Genomic DNA, 23,173 nt, shown 5'->3' with positions numbered 1-23,173 from the left:
AGTTCGGAGTACAAGTTTCAGGTTATCTATGGATTCCGCTATCACGGACCATAAGTCATAGTCTGTGGTAGCGGAATCCATAATAGCATTCCTAGATAACCCGAACCTTGTACGCCGAACTTGAAACACAAAGTTCGCTTACCCCTAATCCCCACCCTTCAGCCCCATGTAAAGACATCACTCTCCTCCCTTCAGCCCCATGTAAAGACATCACTCCACTTCCCTCTTCAGCCCCTCTACCATACAGTCCCATGTAAAGACATCCCTCCCTTCAGCCTCTCTACCATATAGTCCTCCCATCCAGACAGCAATCTGCTGATCCGCTCGTCTGGAGGTAGATGCTATTTCGCAAAAGTCTCTCCCGCAATCCTAAGGCCCCGCCCCTTTCCCGACAAGACCACGCCTTTTCCGGTGACATCAGACCTACGAGGAGCAGCTCTATTCTAGTCACTACCGTACGGGCTCTGTTCTCGTTCCGGTGGATGACTTCCGGTGAGATCCCGGGAGCGGAGCCGCTGCAGGTCAGTGCTGCGCTCCCAGAACTTCCTAGCAGTTGTAATGGCGGCAGCTGTACAGTTGCTGATACAAGCCGTGTATTAGATGCGCAGCTTGTCATGTGACCGAAGTCACGTGACGCTACACACATTTGTTTACACCCTGCTCCCTCTCTAGTGACTCACGTGGCATTGGGCCACCCAGGAGAGGCTGCGGGCACAGGTATCAGTATGAGGATTCGCTGGTGCAGAGTGAGACTGTGTCAGTGGTTGGCATTGTCAAATGAACCAGGGGCTGCTTGTGCCATGGTCTACCAGGGGTCGTCATGTATGCCATAGGGGCTCTGGTCAGCAGTTAGGCTGTAGGGACATTATGGAGAACCTGGTTGGATAGTTGTATTTAATATAACTTTTCTCCCTGCAGCATGGACGTGCCGCGTAATGGTGTATGATGGTATACTTACCGCTATCTCTGGCGTCGTTCTCTGCAGCTTGGACAGTGATTGGCTGCAGCAGTCACATGCGCCGCGCCGCTGCACTCTATAAGGGAGCCTTCACACGAGGCAGATTTTGTTGCAGGAATTTCTGCAGCTGAAAATCAGTTAATTCAGGTGAATGGGGCTGCGGCAGGCACATGGATTTCTGCAAGCTTCATTCAGATGAATGGTCCGGATTTTCAGCCGCATACATTTCTTGTAACAAAATCTGCTCCGTCGCCCAGGACGTAAGCCAGTGCCAGAGGTGCCTAGCTTTCTTCTCTCCCCTTGGGAGGCGCAGTGGAGCCAAGCGTGTATGAGAATGGGGGAGTCACTATTTCATGTGATACCTATAGGGTGCCTTCACACGTGTCAGAATCGAAAGCGAAAACTGAAACTGAAAAATTTTGCAGATTTTTGGGTGGAAAATTCCGCCACGTGTGCAGGCACCCTTAGAGGCAATAGGGTGGGTCACAAGCAGCTTTTTGATAGTTTTTATGCCAAAGTCAGAAGTGGGTTGGAAGGGAATGGACCTACTTTTGACTTTGGCTCAAAAAAACTACCACAAAAATCTCCACCCTTATGCCTCATTCACACAGTCAGCGGGGCGCGTTTACCATGCCAGTGCCATTTTACACCTATTGTTCTGTGGGTTGAAAGTTTAATTTCTCCTATTTATCATATGTTTTTATGTGAGTTGAGGTGTGTCATATCTTCTAATGTTTTTCATGTCTGGTGTGGCTGATCTAATGGTTTAAAAAGTCACATTCTCCTCAGAAAAGTCACAAACATATTCTAAAAAGTCACAAATTACTGAACTGAAAGTCACAACCATAAATTTTTGTGACTTTTAAAAAATGCAATGCGTTTTTCACTGAAGCCCCATTCACTTCTATGGGGCCAGAGCTGCTTGAAAAACGCAGAACTGATGCGTGAATAAAACCGCTCATGTACACAGACCCATTGAAATGAATAGGTCAGGATTCAGTGCGGGTGCTATGCGTTCACACCACGCATTGCACCTGCACGGAAAACTTGCTCGTGTGAAAGGGGGCCAAGACAAGGCGCAAACCTAACAATAAATGCGATTAAATAGAAAAGTCTGTCCGACACACATAAAATACAACCGAAAGAGGTGCAGCTCAAAACACAGAACAGATGCAGACCCTTCTATTATACCTTATGTCTGTGGAGGCTTCACTGTTGGTTTGGCTCACAATCACTGACCGAACATTGACGTGTGAATGAGGCTTAAAGCTTTATGCCATATTTACACAATAGGGCTACACGACGACATGTGTCACGTGACAATAGGTCATGCGACACATAGGGCACATCTACACTGCAACGTGTCGCGCAACAATTTTTAGAATGATCGTCTATGGTGTCGCACTGCAATGCGACAGTCGCATAAAAATCCATCTTGGGTGGATTTTTTTGCTACTGTCGTGTCGCAGCATGTCACAGTGCGACACCATAGACTATCATTCTAAAAATTGTTGCGCGACAAATGTCGTCGTGTAGCCCTAGCCTTAGTGGGGCACATTTACAACTGTCTTACTTTTTAAGTCTCATTTACAAGCTGTTTTTGCACCCTTTGAGACTATTTTTTCTAAAGGTTTTCTAACTTTTGCGCCTAATTTCTACCCTATCCCTCGGTGTGCCTTACTTTGCGCCAGATTTTTTTGTGAAAACTGTCTTATTTCTACGCCACCTAAGGGCTGGAGTACTTTTCTGTCTCTGTTTTGAGTGGTGAATAGAACCAATGTGCCTACTTTCAGTTCTCTTGCACCACATTTTCGTGCACATACTATGTAGACCAGTTTTAGTGAATATGATGTCAGACTTAAACCAAAAAAGACAAAATTTATTAAAGAGAATCTTTCACCGCTCCTGACATGTCTGTTTTAATAGCTTCATGCATTTCCCATGTAATACAGAGGGGTAGTATATTCTAGGGATCGACCGATTATCGGTTTTACCAATATTATCGGCCGATATTCAGGATTTTGACCGTTATCAGTATCTGCATCTATTTTGCTGATATTCCGATAACGTATGGGGAACACAGATTGCACTGCTCTCAGCGCTCTCCGTGTTCCCTCAGCAGCACAGGCTAGAAGGAAGCAGTATCTCTTTCACCTCCCCCCCCCTTTCCCGTGCTGCTGCTGCCGCCAATGAGAGGAGAGAAGACAAGAGGAGGGGAGGGTCTGTGACCATTGCAGGACCAATGATGTTAACTTACTCATTCATTCGAAATTGAACAGGAGGCGGGAGCTGGCTGCAGAATCACATAGCCGGCTCCCGACCTCTATGAGTGGTAGCTGCGATCTGCGGTAGTTAACCCTTCAGGTGCCGCAGATGGCAGCTACCGCTCATAGAGGTCGGCAGCCGGCTATGTGATTCTGCAGCCAGCTCCCGCCTCCTGTATATGAATAAATGAGATTTATCTTCATTGGTGGCGCAGTGCGCCCCCCAGTATCAATCACTGGTGGCGCAGTGCGCCTCCCCACCCCAGTATTAAAGGATAACAGTCACACTTACACCCTAATATCAATTTTCATATATGTAGTTACTAATAACATGATATTCCAGAATCAGTTACTATTAGACTGACTTACCCCATATTTAATATGATTCAGCCCTTAGCAACCAGTCTGCATGAAACTGCAATTTCACTATTTAGTTAAGATGGCCGCCACTTCCCTCATCCTGAGGCTAATTCCGTCTGCCCTCACTAGCCAGTAACAATAGCCCCCCAAAAGTGTCAGTAACCAGAGCCCTCCCCCCTAAAGGGTTAATCTCCTGCAGCACAAAGGGGTCCTCTTACCACATGTTGCTTTCATTTATACACTGAGCAGACGGCAGATCTCCCTTCACTGCTCTGCGCTGCTCCAACTCTACTTCTCCAAGTCTGCTGAGTGAGGGAGCGTCTGCCAAGCGCAGGGACAGGGAGAAGTGCACACAGCCCAGGCACTGTTATCAGCTGCTGGGGAGGATCTGGCTTTAATCATTTACTTACAGTCCCTGGCTGTCTGTAATCTGACCTTGCACGCTGCGTCCTTCTGCGTCCTCCGTCCTACAACAGACAGACGGACCCTGCCTAGCAACCTGATTTTAAGCACAGGTAAAGGTTGGCAGTACAGGGAACAAAAATGTGGAATTAAGGGGTAATTAAATACACAGTGAAAAGTTGAAATAGGGCCACCAAGGAGATTAATCACCACAATCCAATACTCCCCAAAAAAATAATAATACGACAGTTATACTTTAAAAACATTGGTGGCGCAGTGTGCCCCACCACCCAAGACCCCCAGTATTACTCATTGGTGGCAGTGGCCACAGGGTACCCTCTCCCCTCCACCTCCGATCGGAGCCCCAGCAGTGTAAGCCTGGGGCTCCGATCGGTTACCATGGCAGCCAGGAAGCTATTGAAGCCCCGGCTGCCATGGAAATCTCCATGCTGATGTGTGCACAGGGCAGCAGGGACAGTGTGAGATCCTATTCGCCCTGATAGAGCTCTATATGGGTGAATAGGACAAGGGTTCTAGTCCCTAAGGGGGCTAAAAGTTAGTAAAAAAACAAAACAAAACAATATTAAGTATAAATGAGAGAGAATGATTTAAAAAAAAAAAAAACCTACACATTAACAATAAACATTCATTTTCAGCAGATTTGTGTAGGATTTTTTTATTTTATTTTTCAAAAATGAAAGTTCACAGAATATCGGTATAAATTATCGTCTATCGGTCTGAAAGTTCACAAATTATCGGTATCGGCCCTAAAAAAATCAATATCGGTCGATCCCTAGTATATTCAGTCATGAGTAAGGGGTTGTGACCCCCGAAACGTCACGCATGAACTAGTGTGGTATAGCTCAGCGTCCTGTGAGCCATATATGTCTTTTATCAAGAAGAATAAAGCTACAAATATATTGAAGCTACTTCTGAAGCGTAACTTTTTCCTCATACGCTTGATCATAATACTAATCAATGGTGGCTGAATTGTATGTGAGAAACTACAGAGGGGAGGTAACCAGTTGGGGGTGTACCTGCATAGTCTGACAATGGCAGCACTGATTGGATGGAGTGAGTCTGTGCAGGTACCCCTCCCCCAACTGGGTACCTCCCCTCTGTACCCTTACTGCAGACTGCTAGCAATTCATTCATAACTTCTAGTAGAAATAATAAAGGAACGCCACAACATACAGACATAAGAGTAGAGCCTCCAGAATTGTTATTACATTGGAAATGCATGAAGCTATTAAACCAGGCATGTCGGGGGTGGTGAAAGGTCCTCTTTAAGGTATAATAAATGAGACACAAATTGAAGAAATACTTTGTTTTATTCCAAAAAAGCTGAGGTTGATAAATGTGCCCCAGTGTTTGGTCAGTGATTTTGAGCCAAAACCAGGTCTATGCACAGATCAGGTGCAGACCTTTCCTTTATAACTTATCTGTGGAGGCTCCAGCCCTGGTTTTGGCTCACAATCGCTGATGGAAATCATTGACGTGTGAATAAGACTTTATGCTTTAGGGTACGTTCACACAACAATGTTTTGCAGTTCGCAAGTTGTGGATCCGTAAAACACACATTTTGCGGAATGCATTCAGCTAGCCCTATGATAGAAATGACAATTTTTCCCTTCACCCATGACAGCACCACGAAAGAGGATCCGCCCCCACAGACAGGCAACCTACAGAATAAAAGGGAGGACACTCTCCTCCCAATTCAGTGTGGTTTCCTGTCTCTGGGGAAGCCTGCAGTTTTTCTTTCCTTACAGGTCCTTCCCTCTGGCAGTGCTTCCATGGATACTATCCCCTCAATACCTGCGGTCCTGAAGCTATGAGGACGGGCAGAGGCAGAGTGAATCCCCGGAGTGCTGGAGCTTACGGTGCCTGAGGATCGAAGGCACGAATGCTGATACAAGGGGGGGGGAGGAGGAGGAGCTTCTGGCAGAGGGCCGAGGAAGTCCTTTCCGGTCACGTGATCGGCGCACTGCGTCGGCTGTGGCGTCATCAGGATGCGCCTATTAAGAGGCGCGCTGTGAGGTTTTTTTTCTCTGGCGTCCAGCACAGACTATTGCAGGAGAGTGTTTACGGGCTGCCAGCTGCTGCACCATGGAGGAGGACAAACTTGCTGAGGAGTCTGTGGTCCCTCTTGCATCAGTACCTCTAAAGGGGTGAGTGTACTGGGCTTTTAGCTTAGATTTTGTGTGCTGATACACTTGTACTGATGTTTTGCACCTAGGAAGGTGGTGTCTAAAAAGAGGCATAAAGAATGTGCTCTATGTAAAGTGGGTTAGTCTTCTGACTGGGAGAAGAAAATGTGTCAGCCGTGCATTGATAAAACAATGGCAGAAGAGTCACCATCTTTTTATGTATGTCTGCAGCAATTGGTTAGATCTAAGGTCAATTCTACCCTATCGTCCAAGAAAGGGGGGAGAAAGACCCTAGAATGAAGCGCAGGGAGTCGGCACAGGAGCAATTATCATCTTCAGATGAAGATTCATTCCTCCTTATTTGGCTATTCTAGTGACTCTTCCCTGTCGTCTGCTGAGGAAGGCGAAACTAGCAGCAGGCTGTTCTTTCCCATGGAGGATACAGAGAAACTTCTAAAAGCTGTGTGTTCTACTATGGGCATGGAGGAGATAAGAGCCCAGGTCTGTACAGGACATTATGTTTGGGGGGCTAGAATCCCAACACCACAGTACTTTCCCAGTTTATAAAAATGTTACCGCCTTGATTAAAGGGGAGTGGAGAAAGCCTAATAAGGGGGTTTTTATCTAAAAAAAAATCTCAAACGAAAATATCCATTTAAGGAGGAGGACTGTGGGATAAAGCGCCTAAGGTGGACGTGGCAATCTACAAAGTCTCCAGGAAAACAGCGTTGTCCTTTGTTGATATGGGAATGTTAAAGGATCCATTAGATAAGAAAGCCGACACTTTCTTAAGGGAGCTTGGGAGGCTTCAACTTCCTCGTTTAGACCAAGCATAGCTTCTACTTGTACAGCCTGTTCTCTTATAGTATGGTTATCAGAGTTAGAGGACCAACTAAAGAATAGATGCCCTAGAGAGAAAATTCCAGCATCCCTGTCGACAATAAAAAAAGGTAGCCGACTTCCTGGCAGATGCCTCTGCCGATTCTATCCGCAGCAAAGTCCGCCACTTTGTCTAATTCGGCACGCAAGGCTCTTTGGCCGAAGAATTGGGTTGACAAGCTATGCGGTGTCCCTTGTGAAGGGGAATACCTATTTGGGCCTGCCCTGGATGATTTATTAGACAAAGCGGCCCTTCAGAAGTAGTCAGTGGTCAGAATAAAAGTCCAGAGAAGATAGATTTCGTAACCAAAGGAAGGGTAGAAGTTTATTCTTCAATCAGTCCTTTGGGGACAAAAAGAAACAAGATTAACAATGACGCCAGGGGACAGGTAGGAGGCAGATTAAGAAATTTCTTTCATGCTTGGTCACGATTTTCCTCAAGTCTGTGGATTCTGGACACCATTCTCAACGTATTAAAGTTAGAATTCAGTCATACCCCTTTAGTAAGATTCTTGCCTACCAAAGATCAGCCCTCAACATTAGATGTTTCTGCTATGGAAAACAAAGTTCTAAAATTATCATAAAAATCTGTTTTAATCCCGGTGGCAGAAAAATATAGGATATTACTCCCCCCCCCCTGTCAGAATGCACATCAGTGCTGCAGCTAGTCGATCGGTTGGTCCACCTGGAAGGTAAAAAAAAAAAAAAGAAAAAACCAGGCCGCAACGCAATAATTTTATTAACTTTGGAACAGAATATATAAACTTTAACTTTAACTGAACATTAACCTTTTTGCTTACTGGTGTGTTTTTTTTTTTTTACCTTTTATAGAACAAACCTCTCCTTCCCCATGGGTCAATGTGCAAAGCGCAAATCGCCCAAAGATGTGGCGAAGTGCGTTATGCACTTTGTCCCAGGTGAAAGGAGACGTTTGCAGCAGCTGTGTGAGTGAATGGGCCCTAATAACCCTGTGTGCCTGTCCTGGTGAGATGATCCCTATGCTAATAGTGTACCTGTGAGTGGTACTTCCGGAAACACTCTCCAAAGCATAGGGCAGGGTGGTCAGGACAGAAATAGCGGGTGTCACGCCTTATTCCACTCCTGCTACAGACACAACATCTTTTTCGGGGTGACTGTTGGGTTGAGGTACCAGGAACGACATTCGGGAAATGTCGCTCGTGTAGACGGCTAACTACACTGGTGGATGAGGCCACAGGAGGTTCTCGATGATCTCTTCCTGAAATTTGAGGAAGGATCCAGTTCTCCCAGCCTTACTGTAGAGAACAAAACTATTATATGCAGCCAATTGAATCAAATATACAGACACCTTCTTATACCAGCGTCTGGTTCTGCGGGAAACTAAATACGGAGACAACATCTGGTCATTGAAGTCCACCCCTCCCATGAGCGCATTATAGTCGTGGACACAGAGGGGCTTTTCAATGACACGGGTTGCTCGCTCAATTTGTATTGTCGTGTCTGCGTGAATGGAGGAGAGCATGTAAACGTCACGCTTGTCTCTCCATTTCACCGCGAGCAGTTCTTCGTTACACAGTGCGGCCCTCTGCCCCCTTGCAAGACGGGTGGTAACGAGCCGTTGGGGGAAGCCCGTGCGACTAGTTTGCGCGGTGCCACAGGCGCCAATCCGTTCTAGAAACAAATGCCTAAAGGGGGCCACACTTGTGTAAAAATTGTCCACATAAAGATGGTACCCCTTGCCGAATAAGGGTGACACCAAGTCCCAAACTGTCTTCCCATTGCTCCCCAGGTAGTCAGGGCAACCGACCGGCTCCAGGGTCTGATCTTTTCCCTCATAGATCCGAAATTTGTGGGTATAGCCTGTGGCCCTTTCACAGAGCTTATACAATTTGACCCCATACCGGGCGCGCTTGCTTGGGATGTATTGTTTGAAGCCAAGGCGCCCGGTAAAATGTATTAGGGACTCGTCTACGCATATGTTTTGCTCTGGGTTATACAAATCTGCAAATTTCAGGTTGAAATGGTCTATGAGGGGCCGAATTTTGTGGAGCCGGTCAAAAGCAGGGTGGCCTCTCGGACGGGAGGCGGTGTTGTCACTAAAGTGCAGGAAACGCATGATGGCCTCAAAACGTGCCCTGGACATAGCAGCAGAGAACATGGGCATGTGATGAATTGGGTTCGTGGACCAATATGACCGCAAGTCATGCTTTTTAGTTAGACCCATGTTGAGGAGGAGGCCCAGAAAAGTTTTAATTTCGGAAACTTGGACTGGTTTCCACCGGAAAGGCTGGGCATAAAAGCTTCCCGGGTTAGCGGTTATAAATTGTGTGGCATACCTGTTTGTTTCTGCCACAACTAAGTCTAAGAGCTCCGCAGTCAAGAACAGCTCAAAAAAATCCCAGGGCCGAACCGATCTGAGCTGTCTCAACCCGAACTCCAGACTGGGCAGTGAAAGGGAAAACTACAGGTGCGGCTGAAGTTGGGGACTGCCAATCAGGGTTTGCCAGCACCTCAGGGATTCTAGGGGCTCTACGGGCACGTCTTTGCGGTGGCTGCGACGGGGTCACTACTGCACGTGCCACCGTACCAGCTTCAACTGTCCTTCTGGTGCTCGCTACTTCACCAGGTTCTACGGCAGTGCTGGTACTAGGTCCAGGGAGGGCTGCGCTGCTGGTGTATGCCTCACCACGTAATCCGACAGCAGCAGCCCCACTCTGCTGCTCTTGAAGCGGATCCTGCTCAACCTGCGGTCTAGCGACACGGGGCCGGGTACTCCTGGTGCTATCAGGGACCTCAGCCTCCTCGTCCGAACTTTGGGTCAGAGAGCCACTGCTTTCTACAGGTTCGTATTCTGACCCGCTGGATTCATCAGATGAGGGTTCCCACTCCTCATCCGACTGGGTCAGAAGCCTGTAGGCCTCTTCAGAAGAATACCCCCCTGTTTGACATTTGGGCAACTAAATTTAGGGGTATTCCCTGAGACTACCCAAGAAAAAAAAGCAAGCCTGTCTTACAAAGGGGAGGCTAGCGAAGTACCGGAGGCCGCTGCGGTTGATAAAAATATCAAAACAGATTTTTTTTTATCGCCGCAGCGCGTGTAAAGTGAATGTGGAGCGATCAAAAAAAAAAATTTTTTTGTCACTGCGGTGGGGCGGGTGTGGGCAACCGATCATGCCTGATCGGGCAAACACTGCGTTTTGGGTGGAGGGTGAACTAAAGTGACACTAATACAATTATAGATCTGACCGTGATCAGTTTTGATCACTTCCAGATACTATAAAAGTACAAATGCTGATTAGCGATACGATAATCAGCGAATAACGGACTGCGGTGCGGTGGGCTGGCCGCTAACTGATCCCTAAACTACCTAACCAAGGGGCCTAAACTATACCTAAAACCTAACGGTCAATACCAGTGAAAAAGAAAAGTGACAGTTTGCACTGATCACTTTTTCCTTTCACTAGTGATTGACAGGGGTGATCAAAGGGTTAATTGGGGTTCAGGGGGGTGATCTGGGGCTAAGTGTGTAGTGTTGGTGTACTCACTGTGAAGCCTGCTCCTCTGCTGGATCCAACCGACGAAAAGAACCAGCAGAGGAGCAGGCCAGCCATATAACAGATCATATTTACTAATATGATCTGTTATCTGGCCTTTGATTGGATTTTTTAAAAATCATCAGCTTGCCAGCCGCGATCATTGGCTGGCAAGCTGATGACGAATTACTCCTCGACGAAATGCCGGCCCGAACTGCGCATGCGCGGGCCAGCAAAGCGCGCCATCTCGCGTCTCGCGAGATGGCGCGTATATGCGTGACTGTGCGCAGCGCTGCCGCCTCCGGACCGCACATCTGCGTTAGGCGGTCCGGAGGTGGTTAATCAGGACATAGCAGAATGTCCATAGGTTTCAAGATTCTTTAGGGCAGTAGGGCAGGGCGTTCTACCCCAATAGCGCCAACTAGACCTCCCCCGTGGGATTTGGACCTAGTCTTAAAAGCCCTAACTCCCCCCCCCATTTGAACCAATTGAATCCAGTTATCCAGTTCTGTCAAAAACCTCACCTTGAAGTTATGTTTGCTAATAGCTTTAACTTCTGCCCGCAGAGTGAATGAGATCCAGGCCATCTCTATCCATCCTCCTTATACCACAATCTTAGAGGACAAAGTGGTGATATGTCCTGATTCGCTTTCTTTCCAAAAGTCGTTACCAAATTTCATAGATCTCAGGAGATTATTCTTCCGACTCTTTTTAAGAATCCAAAGTCAGAAGAAAGATCCCTTCATTGCCTGGACGTCAGGAGGGCATTAATTAACTGTGTATCTTGCATAAAAGATTGGCGCAGAACTTCTTCGCTCTTTTTGCTCTCTTTCAAGGAGTGAATAAGGGTGGCATGGCCTCCAAAAGTTCCATTGCTAGATGGAGTGTCTCTGCTATCTCTTTGTCTTATCATTCCTCTGGTGTTTCCCCTCCAGCAGGGCTGAAGGCACACTCTACCAGGGCGGTGGCCACCTCCTGGGCAGAAAGATCCTCTGTCCCTATAGAAGATATTTGCAGAGCCGCCACCTGGTCATCTCCCTCCCTTTTTATTAAACGCTACCGTCTCCTTTCTACTCTCCCACCCTGATTTTTCCTTTGGGAATTCTCTTGTGGTGCTGTCATGGGTGAAGGGAAAAATGATGATTACTTACCGGTAACTTGATTTTGCTGAGCCCATGACTGCACCCTTATATTCCTTCCCTGTTGGGGTTTTCTTTTCTGTGTGTTGGTTCTATATTTACACGGTGTAGCATAAAAAATGAATAAATGCTTGGATATCACACTGTATTGGGAGGAGAGTGTCTGCCCTTTTATTCTGTAGTTTTCCTGTCTGGGGGGGCGGATCCTCTCTCATGGGTGATGGGAAAATGTAATTACTGGTAAGTAATCATCATTTTTGTCCAATATTTGTGGACAAGATATTGGCTCACAATCACTGATAGAAATCACTGACCAAAACACTGATGTGTGAATAAGGCTTTAGAGGTGCAAACAAAAATGTTTGTATTCACTGACGGCAAACAGAGATCTTGAAAATGATATAGAGAATTGTTCATATCTCCAGTTATTATTCCTTCTGTTCTTTTCCGAACAGTGATAACAACAGACGCAGTGTTTCTGTCAAATAATAGAAATGAACGGCCCTCAATGGACCCCAGTTGACTATACAGGAGCTGCCTAGTTTCATTAGAAGGCCTGGAATTTTACTGGACAAACTGTCACGCCCATGTTCATGGTCGTGACTCCTTGGGAGCCGCATGCAGTTGCCCGCGGTCTGGGTGTTTTGTCAACCGCAGCTGGGGGCTGTTAGTAGTTTGCCTCTAGTGCGGTTGCCGCGGACAACAGGTGTTTGTTGGCAGTGTAGCAGCCTGAGCTGGTTGCTAGGCATCTCACTGTTGATGCGTGCGGTTGCCTCTGCCTATGTATGTGTGTGTATATATGCACTTTCTATGTCTGGTGTGCACGGGGTTTAAGTTATGTGTGCACTTCCCCTTTAAGTGGCTTTCTTCCCTTGCCTGGTGTAGGAAGGATTAACTCCCTTCTTAGTGTGTGAACACTGGGTGTGTCTGTGTGTGGGTGTGGCCACTTTGGGCTATAAAGCTTATGCTGAGATCAGAGGTCTGAGGGGGTACTCCAGCCTTCTTGTTAAGCTGGAGTCCTCCTCCTGGTTCCTTTACCATCTGCCAGTGTGGGCCACCCTTGTGGTCATAAGTTTGTTACATGATGTTATTTTATGTTTATGTGGTGTCTGTTATTATTGCAGCTATGGATCTGGCTTCCTGTGTGTTTATGTGTGTGTGCTGTGTCCTTTTATGTTGGGTGTGGACATCAGCAGTTGAGCACAGGATCGTGTCTGTGGCAGGTAGGGGTGGCAGTCTTTCACTCTCCTGCCATATCCATAGGCTGTTGATGTTTCTCTTCTCTTGCAGCTTGGCAAGTTTAGACTCCTGTCCGTCTGTATCCAAGAGGAACAGGATGTCTTATCCAGCTCCTAGCTCAGGGACCTGTCCAGGGCTAGTAGGGAAGCGAGGTTCCTGAGTATGAGCCCTCCTACCATCAGGGTTGGCTCATACAGCTAGGAGTCAGGGTCAGATTAGGGATGCGCTAGGAGGTGACCTGCTCCCTAATTCTGTTGTCCTGGTCAAGCAGCTTCCACTTAACTTAACATCACACGGATTAGAGTTACCCCCCACTCTAATCCGTGACACAAACAGAGTCCACCATGCGGCCCTAACGGCGCCTCCAACACAGATGTGAACATAGGCTATGGGTGGCTTCACACAGTGTAGATTTAGGCCTCATGCACACGCCCGTAGCAGCTTCATAAATTGCGGACCGAAATACAGGCATGGGGCACCGTCCATGTGTGTGCCGTATTATGAATGTGGACCCATTCACTTGAATGGGTCCGCAATCTAGGAGATACGGTGTGGCACGGAGCACTACGGAGACATATTTTTTGTGTGGTTTTTATTTATTTTTATTTTTTTGTGCAGGTTTTCTTCAAATCTCACCCTTAGGGCTCATGCAAACAACCGTTGTTGAAGAAAAGCAAAGTGTACGTGAGATTTGTCCAATCTCATACACTTTGCTGGTACTGTATTACGCAAGTTTTTTTCCACACAAAAATCTGTGCAGAAAAAACGCACGTAATCTGCACCGCGTGCCGGCACTTTGTTTCACCTAGTTTGCCCTTCTTGAAAAATAGGGCTATCACCATGACCCTAAAGTAAAGATCTGGGGGGAGATTTATCAAACTAGTGTATAGGAAAAATGGCTTAGTTGCCCATTGGAAAATGAAAGGTGGAATCTGATTGGTTGCTAGGGGCAGCTAAACCAGTTTTCCTTATACCAGTTTGATAAACGTCGTCATGGTTTCTATAAGCTTAGCTTGGCAGCCAGCAGATAGCTATCAGTTATTACTGATAATGGTCATAGCCTGCTTTGTGCGTCTTGTAGTTTACACCCAGAGAAGTGGACACAACGTAGTCCACTGGTGACATAATATGATGAAGGCATCAGGATTGCTTCCATGGTATTAACAAGTCCAAACCACTCAGTCCTTCCCCCAATATTCTTATCGGGTTACGTAGGCTGAAAGTAATCTTTATTTAATCCACTGCAGGGTCCTGGACGGCGCTTCCACATGCCCTACAGTCCACTGCGGGAACATCGGCATATTTCACAAATGATGGACAAGGGTGGGAGTCCAGTTATGGAGATGATATTAAGGCTCACCCTGGAGATCATCTGTGTGCTGACTGGAGAGGTGAGGGATTCTGGGAATCATGTCACAGTAACGTTTCTCAGTGTATGGGAAGTCATTGATATGTGGATGGAAAAGTAATACGTTTGGCAAACCTGAAAAACTCATAGCTAATCTTTTAGACTTCAGAATGCAGAGCCTTAAAGGAGTCGTCCAGCCGTTAATGTTAATATTGGTGACCCTCCGGTGCCATCAGGGTCCCCCCCCCCCCCCCCCCCCAATGCCATCATCTCCCCTTTCTAGCTATCAGTCCCCAGCGCCAGTGAAGTAAAACGCGTAACTTTCCTGTAGGGGCACCGCAGACACTCCGCAGTTGCATTGTCTTCGTCACGCTCTGCACATCACACAGCGTCAGGTCAGAGTGAGCACTTATGTGCCCTACATTCTGACGATGTGTGTATGTCAGGATACAGTGCAGTAGGGCTGCAACGATTAATCGATGTAATCGATTATATTCGATAACTGGATTCGTTGTCGACGAATCCAGTTATCGAATAATCGCCGATTCGTTGCTATTCGGGCGGGCGGTCGCTGCATCTTTATTTTACCTTTTTACAATGACGCTCCCGCTCCTGTAACAGCCAGGCAGAGCGGACGGCGGCGTAACGTCACTCACTCACGTGACACGCCTGCTCCGCCTCCTTCATTCATGAGGTGGGCGGAGCAGGCGCGTCACGTGATTGAGTGACGTTACGCCGCCGTCCGCTCTGCCTGGCTGTTACAGGAGCGGGAGCGTCATTGTAAAAAGGTAAAATAAAGATGCAAGCATCGGGGCCGGGGCTGTTGGGAAGGGGGAAGGGGGAAGGGGGAAGGGGGAATCTGTCTATGGCACTGCTATGGGAAGGGGGGGAGGATCTGTCTATGGCACTGCTATGGGGAGGGGGGTCTGTGCACTGTTATGAGGAAAGGGATCTGTGCACTGTTATGAGGAAAGGGATCTGTGCACTGTTATGAGGAAAGGGATCTGTGCACTGTTATGAGGAAAGGGATCTGTGCACTGTTATGAGGAAAGGGATCTGTGCACTGTTATGCCCATAACAGTGCACAGATCCCCCTCTCCATAACTACGCCGTCCACAGATCCCCCATAACTACGCCGTCCACAGATCCCCCATAACTACGCCGTCCACAGATCCCCCATAACTACGCCGTCCACAGATCCCCCATAACTACGCCGTCCACAGATCCCCCATAAGTGTCGTCCACAGATCCCCCATAATAGTGTCGTCCACAGATCCCCCATAATAGTGTCGTCCACAGATCCCCCATAATAGTGTCGTCCACAGATCCCCCATAATAGTGTCGTCCACAGATCCCCCATAATAGTGTCGTCCACAGATCCCCCATAATAGTGTCGTCCACAGATCCCCCATAATAGTGTCGTCCACAGATCCCCCATAATAGTGTCGTCCACAGATCCCCCATAATAGTGTCGTCCACAGATCCCCCATAATAGTGTCGTCCACAGATCCCCCATAATAGTGTCGTCCACAGATCCCCCATAATAGTGTCGTCCACAGATCCCCCATAATAGTGTCGTCCACAGATCCCCCATAATAGTGTCGTCCACAGATCCCCCATAATAGTGTCGTCCACAGATCCCCCATAATAGTGTCGTCCACAGATCCCCCATAATAGTGTCGTCCACAGATCCCCCATAATAGTGTCGTCCACAGATCCCCCATAATAGTGTCGTCCACAGATCCCCCATAATAGTGTCGTCCACAGATCCCCCATAATAGTGTCGTCCACAGATCCCCCATAATAGTGTCGTCCACAATTTGTTTTAATATGGCCTTTAAACATAATTTTTCAAGTAAGATCATATAAACCTCTCTGTTTGGTAATTTTGTCGTTTTTTCCGATTAATCGATTAATCGTAGAAATTAATCGGCAACTAATCGATTATTCAAATAATCGTTAGCTGCAGCCCTACAGTGCAGTGCCGGGCAGCGGGAGACCATGGACCGTGAGTAATAGCAAGCACAATTTTTTTTGGCACAAACAAATCCTCGATGCAAAAAATTTGCAGCAAGTATTTTTTGTGTCGAGTTACTCGATTTAATCGAGTAATCGTTTCAGCCCTATCATCGATATCTGATCGGCGGGGGACCCGACTTCTGATCAGCTGTTTGACGAGGAGGCGGCGCACCTGGTCTTCACACTACGTCTTGTCTCCTGTGGAGCGGTGGCGTAGTGTAATTACAAGCACTTCCTCTATTCACTTGAATAGAGCGAGTATGTGTATTACATTGCTCTACAGAGAGGAAGTGCAATATAATGAAGAGGAAGTGGCATTCACATGGAGCACCACCACCTCTTCTAACAGCTGATCGTGGGGGGTGCCGGGTGTTGAGACCCCACCGATCAGATATTGATTGCCTATACTGATAGTTATAAATATTAAAGGAGTTTTCTAGGACTTCTAGGTTTTCCTAAGGATAGGTCATCAATATCGGACCGGGGGGGGAGGGCAACTCCCAGCACCCACGCTGATCAGCTAGTTGAAGAGAAGGCTGCTTGCTGTGCGAGTGCAGTCCTCCCTTCATTGTTTACCTGCTCGCTGTCGACATCACAGCCGCGAGACAAGCTGTCCCATTCACTTCAATGAAACTGCTCGTTCCTATACACTTGAATGGGAAGGAGCCGTCCCATTCACTTCTATGTGAGCCGTCCCATTCACTTCTTGTAATTACACCTGCTCACCGCTGTGATGTCGACGGTGAGCAGGTAAACAATGAAGGGAAGGCTGCGCTCTCTGATCTGATATTGGTGACCTATCCTGATCTTCATCAATAAAATTCCGAAAACCCTTTTTAACCGCTGGACAACCCCTTTAACCACTTCAGCCCCGCTAGCTGAAACCCCCTTCATGACCAGAGCACTTTTTACACTTCGGCACTACACTCCTTTCACCGTTTATCGCTCGGTCATGCAACTTACCACCCAAATGAATTTTACCTCCTTTTCTTCTCACTAATAGAGCTTTCATTTGGTGGTATTTTATTGCTGCTGACATTTTTACTTTTTTTGTTATTAATCGAAATGTAACGATTTTTTTGCAAAATAAATGACATTTTTCACTTTTAGCTGTAAAATTTTGCAAAAAAAAACGACATCCATATATAAATTTTTCGCTAAATTTATAGTTCTACATGTCTTTGATAAAAAAAAAATGTTTGGGCAAAAAAAAAAAATGGTTTGGGTAAAAGTTATAGCGTTTACAAACTATGGTACAAAAATGTGAATTTCCGCTTTTTGAAGAAGCTCTGACTTTCTGAGCACCTGTCATGATTCCTGAGGTTCTACAATGCCCAAACAGTAGAAAACCCCCACAAATGACCCCATTTCGGAAAGTAGACACCCTAAGGTATTCGCTGATGGGCATAGTGAGTTCATAGAACTTTTTATTTTTTGTCACAAGTTAGCGGAAAATGATGATGATTTTTTATTTTTATTTTTTTCTTACAAAGTCTCATATTCCACTAACTTGCGACAAAAAATAAAAAATTCTAGGAACTCGCCATGCCCCTCACGGAATACCTTGGGGTGTCTTCTTTCCAAAATGGGGTCACTTGTGGCGTAGTTATACTGCCCTGGCAATTTAGGGGCCCAAATGTGTAAGAAGTACCTTGCAATCAAAATGTGTAAAAAATGGCCTGCGAAATCCGAAAGGTGCTCTTTGGAATATGTGCCCCTTTGCCCACCTTGGCAGCAAAAAAGTGTGACACATCTGGTATCGCCGTACTCAGGAGAAGTTGGGCAATGTGTTTTGGGGTGTCATTTTACATATACCCATGCTGGGTGAGAGAAATATCTTGGCAAAAGATAACTTTTCCCATTTTTTTTTTATACAAAGTTGGCATTTGACCAAGATATTTTTCTCACCCAGCATGGGTATATGTAAAATGACACCCCAAAACACATTCCCCAACTTCTCCTGAGTACGGCGATACCAGATGTGTGACACTTTTTTGCAGCCAAGGTGGGCAAAGGGGCCCAAATTCCTTTTAGGAGGGCATTTTTAGACATTTGGATCCCAGACTTCTTCTCACACTTTCGGGCCCCTAAAAAGCCAGGGCAGTATAAATACCCCACATGTGACCCAACTTTGGAAAGAAGACACCCCAAGGTATTCAATGAGGGGCATGGCGAGTTCCTAGAATTTTTTTTATTTTTTTGCATAAGTTAGCGGATATTGATTTTTTTTTTTTGTTTTTTTTCTCACAAAGTCTCACTTTCCGCTAACTTAGGACAAAAATTTCAATCTTTCATGGACTCAATATGCCCCTCACGGAATACCTTGGGGTGTCTTCTTTCCGAAATGGGGTCACATGTGGGGTATTTATACTGCCCTGGCTTTTTAGGGGCCCTAAAGCGTGAGAAGAAGTCTGGAATATAAATGTCTAAAAATGTTTACGCATTTGGATTCTGTGAGGGGTATGGTGAGTTCATGTGAGATTTTATTTTTTGACACAAGTTAGTAGAATATGAGACTTTGTAAGAAAAAACAAAAACAAACAAAAAATTTCCGCTAACTTGTGCCAAAAAAAAATGTCTGAATGGAGCCTGACAGGGGGGTGATCAATGACAGGGGGGTGATCAATGACAGGGGGGTGATCAATGACAGGGGGGTGATCACCCATATAGACTCCCTGATCACCCCCCGTCATTGATCACCCCCCGTCATTGATCACCCCCCTGGTAAGGCTCCATTCAGACGTCCGTATAATTTTTACGGATCCATGGATACATGGATCGGATCCACAAAACACATGCGGACGTCTGAATGGAGCCTTACAGGGGGGTTATCAATGACAGGGGGTGATCAGGGTGATCACCCCCCTGTCACTGATCACCCCCCCTGTAAGGCTCCATTCAGACGTCCGCATGATTTTTACGGATCCATGGATACATGGATCGGATCCACAAAACACATGCGGACGTCTGAATGGAGCCTTACAGGGGGGCTATCAATGACAGGGGGTGATCAGGGTGATCACCCCCCTGTCACTGATCACCCCCCCCTGTAAGGCTCCATTCAGACGTCCGCATGATTTTTACGGATCCATGGATACATGGATCGGATCCGCAAAACACATGCGGACGTCTGAATGGAGCCTTACAGGGGGGTGATCAATGACAGGGGGGTGATCAGGGAGTGTATATGGGTGATCACCCGCCTGTCATTGATCACCCCCTGTAAGGCTCCATTCAGACGTCCGCATGTGTTTTGCGGATCCGATCCATGTATCCATGGATCCCTAAAAATCATGCGGACGTCTGAATGGAGCCTTACAGGGGGGTGATCAATGACAGGGGGGTGATCAGGGAGTGTATATGGGTGATCACCCGCCTGTCATTGATCACCCCCCTGTAAGGCTCCATTCAGACGTCCGTATGCGTTTTGCGGATCCGATCCATGTATCCGTGGATCCGTAAAAATCATACGGACGTCTGAACGGAGCCTGACAGGGGGGTGATCAATGACAGGGCGGTGATCAATGACAGGGGGGTGATCAGGGAGTTTATATGGGGTGATCATGGGTGATCAGGGGTTTATAAGGGGTTAATAAGTGACGGGGGGGGGGGGGGATGTAGTGTAGTGTGGTGTTTGGTGCGACTGTACTGAGCTACCTGAGTCCTCTGGTGGTCGATCCTAACAAAAGGGACCACCAGAGGACCAGGTAGGAGGTATATTAGACTCTGTTATGAAAACAGCGTCTAATATACCTGTTAGGGGTTAAAAAATTCGGATCTCCAGCCTGCCAGCGAGCGATCGCCGCTGGCAGGCTGGAGATCCACTCGCTTACCTTCCGTTCCTGTGAGCGCGCGCGCGTTCACAGGAAATGCCGGCCCTCGCGAGATGACGCGTATATGCGTCGTTGAGCGCAGGGCTGCCGCCTCCGGACCGCACATCTGCGTTAGGCGGTCCGGAGGCGGTTAATTTGCACCTAGGTTTTTAAACTTTCCAACTACTTTATGATCTGTATTAGGGTTTCATCGGGTATATAGATTCATTACACACAGAGTGATCTATTTCATGTGTTTATTTCTTTTAATGTTGATTATGGATTACAGCTAATGAAAACCTAAAATTCTTAATGTTTTCATGAGTAAAAAGCCTTTTTCCGACTGTCTTATTTTTAAGTCTCATTTACCAGCTTATTATTGCAACTGTTTTGGAGGCATTTGTTCCTGTTGAGCCTAACTTTTGTGCCTGATTTCCGACCAATTTAGGTATGTGCTCCTTATTCTGTGCCAGATTTTGTTGTAAAAACCGTCTAATTTCAATGCCACCTAAGGGCTGGAGTACTTTTCGGTCTCTGTTTTGAGTGGCGAGTTGCTTCACAATTTGCCTACTTTCATGGAGACGTGCGCCAAAATTCTGCTCGCTTGCACCACATTTTCCATTCCATCCACCATGACGGCCACAAGTGAGATTACCCTTGACCTCTGTAGGGGCAGGAATATAAAGAGTGAGTTTAAATTGCCCCCAAACCTCCTCACCCTCAGTATTATTCCTGCCCTATGGGATTAGCATACAGAGCAAGGCCTCCCTGTGGGGAGGTGAAGATTCCTATGCTTTTTTACCTTCATCCCCTGCTGCCTTCCCATGGCTAAGACTGGGCAGTGGGGGCAATATGGACGCTCGCTCTGGCTCATGCTGGGCCCTGCGCTTCTTACTATCGCGGTCCCCCTTCCACTTTGAGGTAGGAAGCAGACTGCTGATGTATGATCTATTTGGGACCCGCGTGTGTGCTGCGAAAGTCGGTGCTGCATTGATCCTCTGGGCTGACAGTCGGGGGAAGGCGGAGCTATGTCGCAACACGCCGGACACATCAGGGTGAAGTCAGGCGCCGGGAGAAATGAGTGGTGCTCATGCAGCTCTGAGGCAGCATCGCCACCACTATGTCGGTGTCTGAGACTCCAGCATCCCGTCAGGAGGGCCCTGATCTCGTGAGAAAGAGAGACCACATCCAAGGGAGATCTTTTTTTTTTTTTTTTCCAATCTTTATTTTCATTACATAAAAGGAAACATATATATATATATTCCAAACACATCAAATATTTCAATATCTCCAAAACATTAGATACATTTCCATCTTACCCTAACCAATTATTTTATACTGCTTTTTTTTTTTTTTCTTTTCTTCTCCATTTACCCTCCCACCACCCTTATGGGGGGGGGGGGGGAGAACGTGTGTGTGTGTGTGTATATGTATATGTGTGTATATATATATATATATATATATATATATATATATATATATATATATATATATATATATAGATGAAATGTAATTGTGATCGAGCGGAAGAAATGAGAGAAGCTATTAAAACAGAAGAATTGAAGGAAAGGAGGGGCCGCGCGGCAATTGCCCACTCCCGACTCAGGGAGGTAGTGGCGATAAATAACAATACAGGACTCTTAAGATGTCCTGTTATTGGAATGATTAATAAAAAATTATAGGGAATGTCACTGGGGTATTTTGGATTTGGAAATGTTAGGTGCTACCGCTTTGTTGACTCTAGATAACTTCTGCCTGATCGTACGTCCCTGTGATGTCCACAATCCATTTGGATATCTTCTCTATCAACTTTAGATGTTCTTTTCTGAGCCTACCATGTTGATCATGGTTATCGGCGAATCAGGGTTCCACGCCGGAGAGGGAGTGTGAGAAAGAGATACCACATCCAAGGGAGGTCAATGGCTGCAATGTGATTAAGCTGAAATGTGGGACAAGTTATTAAAGCATAAGGATTGAATGAAAGGGCCCATTAAAGACTAATTTTACAAATTTAATTCCCTGTCACCTATGCAGAGCAGGGTTTTATTCATGGCAAAAAAAAAAAAATGTCACCCAAGAATGTAACAGAAAAATTAGTGAAGTTTATTAACTTGTCTCCTAGGTATAGCAGTGGTAATTCACACCCAAAAATTGGTGAATTACACCCGAATATGTAACAGACAAATTAGTGAAATGTTACCTGTCTACTAGGTCTAGCGGTGGTAATTCACCCCCAAAAAGTGGTGAATTTCACCTGAATATGTAACAGACAAATTAGTAAAATGACAAAATAAAATACGTACAAATGAAAAAAAATAAACTTGTTTTTTGAGGTGGAGGTCCATATGGAGTAGGAGTTTGAGGAGGCGGTGGACGTAGCGGTGTAGGTGGAGGAGGACAAGGTAGCCAACAGTTTTTTTTGTTTTGTTTTATATATATAAAAATTTTATTTATTTATTAGGGTACACTCCAAAAGAGTGTGAAATATCCAAAATACAACAATAAGCAATTGCGCTGTAGTATAACAATGGCTGGTTAAGGCCGGTGTACAGACTATTCCTGTGGGATCCATGCCTGATTTTTCATTTTAATGAAAGTGAGCTTGTCCACATTGGCTGTGGACAGGCGGCTGCGCTTGTCTGTGATGACACCCCCTGCCGTGCTAAACACATGTTTAGACAATACACTGGCTGCAGGGCAGGCCAGCCCCTCCAAGGCATAAAGGGTAAGCTCGGGCCATGTGCCCAATTTGGAGACCCAGAAGTTGAAGGGGGCAGACCCGTCATTCAGTACGTGTAGGCGTGTACACACATACTGCTCCACCATGTTGCTGAAATGCTGCCTCCTGCTAAGACGTTCCATGTCAGCAGGTGTTGCTGGTTGTTGTGGCAAAGCTTTTCCACATTTCGGCCATGCTAACCCTGCCTTCTAAGGTGCTGGTGGTGCCCCAGCTGCGTTGGCGACCTCCTCTGCCTTCGCCTTGTGCTTCCACTGTGCCCCCACTGTCATGTGGGAATGCCACCAGCAGCGCGTCTACCAGCGTGCACTTGTACTCGCTCATCTTACAATCACGCTCCAGTGACGGAATTAAGGA

The 23,173-nt window shown here is 46.5% G+C and overlaps 1 protein-coding gene across 3 annotated transcripts in view; it reads left to right on the top strand.

The window, feature by feature from the left end:
- The first annotated feature begins 325 nt into the window (after positions 1 to 325).
- Positions 326 to 23,173, top strand: part of LOC122940981 (oocyte zinc finger protein XlCOF7.1-like) — a 50,669-nt gene continuing 27,821 nt past the window's right edge. The window contains exons 1-2 of one of the 3 annotated variants that reach the window (XM_044297948.1): positions 327 to 521; positions 14,148 to 14,291. In XM_044297948.1, the coding sequence (XP_044153883.1) occupies positions 339 to 521; positions 14,148 to 14,291 (327 nt within the window). In that variant the 5' untranslated portion in view covers positions 327 to 338. Of the gene's footprint in view, positions 522 to 644; positions 718 to 14,147; positions 14,292 to 23,173 lie in introns of those variants that run through there. The other 2 variants (XM_044297950.1, XM_044297949.1) reach the window with 2 other exon arrangements.

Source organism: Bufo gargarizans, chromosome 6 (genome assembly GCF_014858855.1).
Source record: "Bufo gargarizans isolate SCDJY-AF-19 chromosome 6, ASM1485885v1, whole genome shotgun sequence".
Lineage (NCBI taxonomy): Eukaryota > Metazoa > Chordata > Amphibia > Anura > Bufonidae > Bufo > Bufo gargarizans.
This window is presented reverse-complemented; position numbering and strand designations above follow the sequence as displayed.